General features: G+C 36.0%; 1 protein-coding gene across 1 annotated transcript in view; it reads right to left on the bottom strand.

Annotated features, from left to right (window-relative positions):
• Positions 1-410: 410 nt before the first annotated feature.
• LOC107694098 (USP6 N-terminal-like protein) overlaps positions 411-6,680 on the bottom strand; it is a 35,082-nt gene continuing 28,812 nt past the window's right edge. The window contains exons 10-14 of the mRNA XM_016493693.1: positions 6,035-6,129; positions 5,802-5,867; positions 4,058-4,157; positions 3,685-3,837; positions 411-2,671 (exon numbers count right to left, since the gene is read on the bottom strand). Coding sequence (XP_016349179.1) covers positions 1,914-2,671; positions 3,685-3,837; positions 4,058-4,157; positions 5,802-5,867; positions 6,035-6,129 — 1,172 coding nt within the window. The 3' untranslated portion in view covers positions 411-1,913. The remainder of the gene's footprint in view (positions 2,672-3,684; positions 3,838-4,057; positions 4,158-5,801; positions 5,868-6,034; positions 6,130-6,680) is intronic.

Raw genomic sequence — 6,680 nt, 5'->3', positions numbered from 1 at the left:
GTGTCACCACATGCTGTCAGTGTCCTCCGAGAGCAGGAAAGAAACATGAATGATCCTCATATTACAGGTAGTCTGATGATGCTAACAAATATCTCACTGAATGTTGAATCTCTCGTGTGTTCTCACTGGGAAGGAAATCTAAACCATTGCTGTTTTTACTCTATAGTTAACCAGAAGACTTTTCCATTACAAAATAACAATTATGAATAATAAGAAGTTTTGCTGAGAATATGACAAGGAACTAAAACGTGGCATGTAGTGGGAATGATAGCGAATCAGAGAGGATCTATTGTAAACAAACGGTATGTTTACAGAGCCCTCTTGTGGTCACACGGAGCATTGCCGTGATCTGTTGTGTCTTGTGCATTTCGAAATAAATCTGCAGTCCACGGAAGATTAGAAAACTTCTATTTATGCAAATCTAATTCAAACATAGAATAACAAAGTAAATAGGTATATCCTATATTTACTATATACAGACTGAATAAAACCAAAGCCTTTTGGTTGGAGTTCTCAAAACTCCTTAAAAAGGAATGTACACTGTCCATAACTCAAATACTGCGCTGAAAACATATTTTGAATTTACAGAGGCATCTGAAAGAGTCCATACTGTAACAGAATTTAAAACCATCAATGTCTTAATACAATGGCATAATAGCAATACAGTGCTCGACTTACAATAGGTTTACACTGTTATTCTGAGACACAATAAAGGTGCTTGAAAAGATGCTTAGATAACCTGTTTAAAGATGTGTTAAATAATTAATTTATAATTACCGGTTTAGAATACCTATTTTCATGGTTTCCCAGCTATTCTCCTTTAGATTAAAATAGCTGTACTGGTTTACACATAGTGATGAGAAACATGGTTTGGCAAAACAATTCACGTTACCTCAAAGCAGAATCTGATCTGTCAAACCAGTTGAAATCGAAAACCTGAAGCACATCCTGGGCACAGCCTTCTAAGACCAGTTAACTGTTTATAAAAAGTAAACCTATGCTAGATGCGCCCATCAGAAAGCAAATCTGACATTTAAGTCATTTATGTTACAAATACAAAATCCTAAAAGCATTAAAATACAATACTCGAAAAAGCAAAATGTACAAAATGTTCACACAAATGAAAAACAAGTACAAATACCAAATGTACAGAAGGTTGTGTTTAGAAACAACCAGAAAAAAATATTGTTTAATCTTATTAAAGGCCATGTTTAATATCGCCATCAGCTGGGAAGTTAAATCATAAAGACACTGCAGTTGTCTCAATTAAACTGTGCCAAATAATTTTGAGACAAACATACTCTGACCGACTGCTGCACATTCATTCCATTAAACTATTTTGTGATGTTTTCTATCAGAATAATAAATATTGGCTTGTGGACACTGCAAAATTGTCATCCTACCATAAAGCTGGTATCAACAAACAATTTACATCACAAACGGAGCCTATTTGATCATGACCATTCACATTACCACAGACTACATCCCTCTACCTTCTTATCAGAAAGGATAAGCTACTGTATTATTTAACACGGAGTGGTTTGTGATATTAACAAATAATTACAATATTCTGTCAAGTCATAGCATATTAACTAATGGTTGATTTGAATTTGAATGTGGAAAATCGCTGTAATGAAAATCAGTCATATTGCAGAGCGTGGTTCAAAACATATCTTTTCATTACAGCTATCACCATTTCATTGAATTTGCAAAGACATCAGCGGTGTTGTGGTGTAAGTGAGTGGCGGTTCTGTACAAACCCGAAGAGTGCGAGAGAAAAGTTGGAAGGCAGTTGTTCATAAAACAATTGTCTATATGCTGAAGTGTGTATTAAACAGTGAGCCTGCTCACTTTTGTTATGAAGACTTTATCTCTGTCATATGTGGCAGCTTGAATAAAAGTCAGTTGGCAGCTTAAAATGTCTCCGATTTGGGCAGGTGCTGGCAGGAATGAGGTGGGTGCTGAAATAGAGGGTCTGAATGGACTGTGGGGATTCGTTTGGCAGGTAACTGTGACAGCTCACAGGCTGTTGAGGAGATCTCACGTGATATGGAGAGTCTCTCTGAAAAACTGTCCTTATTCTGACTTTCATCATCCCCTACCTGTCCCTCATAATTTTCAGAACTGGAAACACCAGAAGGCTGCATAGAAACAGATTCGAAATTGTCTGAGGGTAAATCACCCACCACACTGCCTCCTGCTGTCTCTGAAATGTCCTGCTGTAAGTTCTGGGATGTTCGTGAAGGCTTTTTATCATCCACATTTGGAGGTGAAGTAGGCTCATACATCTCCCGTTGGTTTTGGGTCTCATTGAGCTCAGGTACAGGAGGTTCGTATGGAGGAGGCCATTCTCCGCCGTCCTCAGGGGCTCCTATCATTCCATCAGGTGTGAGGGGAATCTGGCTGTGCACTAGAACGGGGTCGGGTGAGGGGAGGGGAGACATGCTGCCGGTCCCTCCATCTTTGTAAGGCTTCTTTTCCTGTGAAAGGCTGTCATCCAGCATGATGGACTCCTGCTGTAGAGAGATGTGCAGAGAGGCAGGTGGTCGTTTGATGAGCTGGGCTTTGTTGGGCGTATCTTCTGAGGGGCTCGGTTTGGGCCATTTGACCGGAGTCAGAACAATGGGCAGCTCCAGACCCAGAGGCTTCCGTGGAAACTCATCAGGCTTAGCTGTGAATACAGAAATAATGAATTAGACTGGACTGAAAATGTAGGTGACCTTACACAAACTCATTAGCTGTGACCAAAAAATATATAATTTATTCTGTGAGGTGGATGTTTGTATGCATTAATGTTAATATACAGTATGAATAATGAAATAATGAGTATTTTACTGTTAAAATGATCAACAACAACTATAATTGGTCATTCTATGACACAGGTGCTCTTTGGACTTGATTTTAGAATTAATTTCAGAACAAGTTTATTAGGTAAACAATTTGTTAAAGTGCTAATAAATTGCATTTTACTATATGTTGTGATATAATTATGCCTTGTCTTAAGAAAGGTAACATACAGTTAATTTGACACTTCTGTTGTATAATAATATGTTTATTAGAAAGAGAATTTAATAGCAAGAAGTCTCTTATGCTTACCAAATTATTTAATAAAAATACAATAATAATAGTATTATTGTGAAATAGTATTACAATTTGAAATAACTGTTTTATATTTTTATGTTTTAAAACATAATTTATTCCTGTGATGCAAAACTGACTTTTTAGCAGCCATTACTATAGTCTCACATGATTCTTCAGAAATCATCGCTCGGGAAACCTTTCTTATTATTATTAACATTGAAAACATTTGAGCTACTTTTTTTTTTTTTTTTGAAAACCATAACACATTTTTGTCAGGATTCCTAGAAAGCCCAAAAGAACAGCATGTATTTAAAAATAAAAATCTTTTGTAACATTATAAATATCTTTACTGTTACTGTTATTGAATAAAAGTATTCCTTAAAAAAGGTATTGTATCATTCAATAGTATCTTATAAAATGATGTAAACTAAAATAAAATAAAAAAATGTAAGTAATTTCATATGCATATGTAGGATACAAAGAGGTAGATTCCATAGAATGTTTTACAGTGAGATTTCCTAATTGATTAAAGCATTCAAATAATAACACAAGTATACAGCTTCATTCAGTTACATACAGTATCATGTAAAGAAATGGCTGAACCTGGTGGTGGGAGGTCAAGCTTCATTTTGCGGAGTTCAGACATGGAAACCTTAAGTTGCTCTATGACAATGTCATCATTGAGGTAGATGGACTCTCCTATCTTCTCCTGCAGGAACTCTCTTAGGTCCTCCAGAGACATCTTAAGCAATCGTTCTGAACATGATTAACTTCAGTTAGTCATTTTACACAGAAGAATCTAAAGTCAATAGATGTCAATAATGTGCTGAGAGGGTTTAATTTATGTCAAGGCAATCAGGCCTATTAGCATTTGAGGTAAATGGCACTATGAGGTTGTCATTAGACATGGTGTAGATTTTGTAAATTGTTGGATTAAATTATTGTTAATTTCAGTTTTGTAAAAAGAGGAACTCACTTTTGTGGAGCTGAAGGATGGTGTAAGCCATGGCTGTCAGAACTTTCTCACCCTCTAGGATGAAGATGTCCCACAGACGTAAGGTCAGAGTGAATGGGGTCTGGAAAAGGTGACAAATCCGTAGATAAACTAAGACCGACTGTTCAGCACAAAGGTCCTCATAGCATAAAGGAAAACATAAATGTGTAGCATACTTTCATCCTCAAATCCAGTTTTAAACTGGGGCCTCTGCTGGTCTAAAGCTAATCTCCCTCCGCGAGAATGCTGCCAGGCCACAAGCACAGCTCTGAAACTGAGCTGGACCGAATTCTGCAGTGCTGACAGTGTCTGCTCTCTTTCCTCCTGAGCCAAACCCACAGGATTGTGTGTATGCGCAGAGTAAACATTGAAACACCCTTGTCTGCCTGCTACTTGCACACTACTCCCTCTTTCAAGAGTCACTGACAAAGAAAGAGAGGGGAAGAAGTACTTTTAAACTATTTAAACTATTGGAAACTATTTACCATGTCTTCATCCTTTTTTTGTTTTTTGTTTTTTTACCACTTTTTACTTTATATAGATTTTAATGTTTTACCCTTATATTCAATACCTTTAATACAATAATATGAATATCTATTATAAAGAGATGAATTATTATGTAAAAATAGGTCAAATAAACCGAAATAATTTCAGTTTATATTTAATTATATTATATAATAGCAATTACAAAGACATTTTAATATAATTATATAATTATACAAAACATGTAAATTGCTTATGTATGAAGAAGACATTTTGAAGAATGTAGAGATCTAAACAACATTTGGACCTTAATGACTTGTGGGGGAAAAACACTATTTTTCAAAATATCTTATTTTGTGTTAAACAGAAAAAAGAAAGCTATACATGTTTGGGACGACATGAGGTCGAGTAATTACAGAATTTTCATTTTTGGCTTTATATTTTTCAACTAACCCAGTGGACATACATACATAATTTATATACATTACAAATTAAAGCATTATCACACAATAAATAAATAATGACAGAATTTTTATTTTTGGATGGACTATATGCCTATTTAAATAAACTAGTGAAAAGTGTGTTATATGTGAAGAAACACCCAATGAACACAAAGCTAGAAGAGACGGTCATATATTGTAGTTTCTCCAGGTTAAGCAGTTTCTTTCCTCACAGGTGCCTCTTATACGGATCAGTGCTTGGCTTCAGACTTTTCTGTATCTACACCTGATCTTTTATATTAAACACTTATCAGTGCTTTGCTGTTGACATCCATTTCCAGTTCCTCCTTCTGTGTCCACATCTACAATATGAGTCAAAATCTCTGCCTGCATAAACCTGAATGTCCACTCAACACCTCAAGATAAAGTTTCTAGCTGAACAAGTCTGAGCAAGTCTCACTGCCAGCATCTCTTCATATAAACACCTTTCACTTGAGCAGATCCAGAAGTGCTTCCATCCCTCGATGGTTGAACATAATCACAGTTACAGAACAGCTGACTCAATAGTTACATTCAACGAAAGCCAAAACTCCACCTCCATTCAGCTCATGAATCACCACTTTTAGGATTGTCTGCAGTGACCTGAACCAACACTATAAAACACACAGTTGATGTATCATTTATTTGGCTTTGAGATCTAAGCTAAGCATATGATTGAACATGTATACCTATCTACTAATCACTGCTTACATAACACCCTTGTCAGTTTGGTTACAATGCATCTGCTCCGATCAAACACTTACCCTGTCAATAAAACACTGGAGGAACCATTTTGTGCTGTAAATCCCACTGGACATCTGCTCCTTATCCTGATGCGAGTGCATATAAACAGAAAAAAAAGGAATGAGAAGGGAAGAAAACTAAGCATTAGAGAAACGGACACACATGAAGTTAATAGCTGTATTTACTGTAACTTAACTAATCTTATAGGTTCTGAGTTCATTTTGCAGTCTTGTTTGTGCCACAGCAATCTTACCAAATGCTTCTTTAGTTTGGGTAAAAGTTTGGAGAGAATCTGGTCGTGGTGGTTTTGGAAACGCTGAAGTTTGGGAAAACCAGGAACAAAGAATCCTGTCATGGGTTGAAAATGTCAAGGCATGATAAAAATGTCACGTGTTTCCCAATACTAGAACTCAGAGGTGGGACCAAGTCATTGTTTTGCAAGTCACAAGTAAGTCTCGAGTCTTTGCATTCAAGTCTCGAGTCAAGTCCCGAGACAAGACAGGCAAGTCCAAGTCGAGTTGCAAGTCCTCAGCTTTAAGATTCAAGTTTTAAACAAGTCATTAGTGCTTTTTGTCCAAATTAGTGTCTCAGTATTAATTACCATATAAAATTCATAGTAATTTATATCAGGAAGGCAGGTAGAATATTTGACACCATCATTTTGATCGGATTTAAGTTATATTTAAGATTAACTTTAATCCTGTTGCACCATAACTTTAAACTCAGATTGAAATCTCAATTATGGATTAACTTTAAACGTAACCCTTAAATGCATACCTCGGGTCTTTGGCGACCCGGGACATCATTCTCTACCCTCTCCCACCTTCATTTTTTTAAGTTAGACATCAACTTTCTTAGTATTCCTCAATCTATTAATTATAAACAATATAACAAGAAAA

Source organism: Sinocyclocheilus anshuiensis, unplaced genomic scaffold, assembly GCF_001515605.1.
Source record: "Sinocyclocheilus anshuiensis isolate Anshui unplaced genomic scaffold, SAMN03320099.WGS_v1.1 scaffold2408, whole genome shotgun sequence".
Taxonomy (NCBI): Eukaryota; Metazoa; Chordata; class Actinopteri; order Cypriniformes; family Cyprinidae; genus Sinocyclocheilus; species Sinocyclocheilus anshuiensis.
Note: the sequence above shows the minus strand (reverse complement) of the source record. Positions and strands in the feature narration are given on the sequence as shown.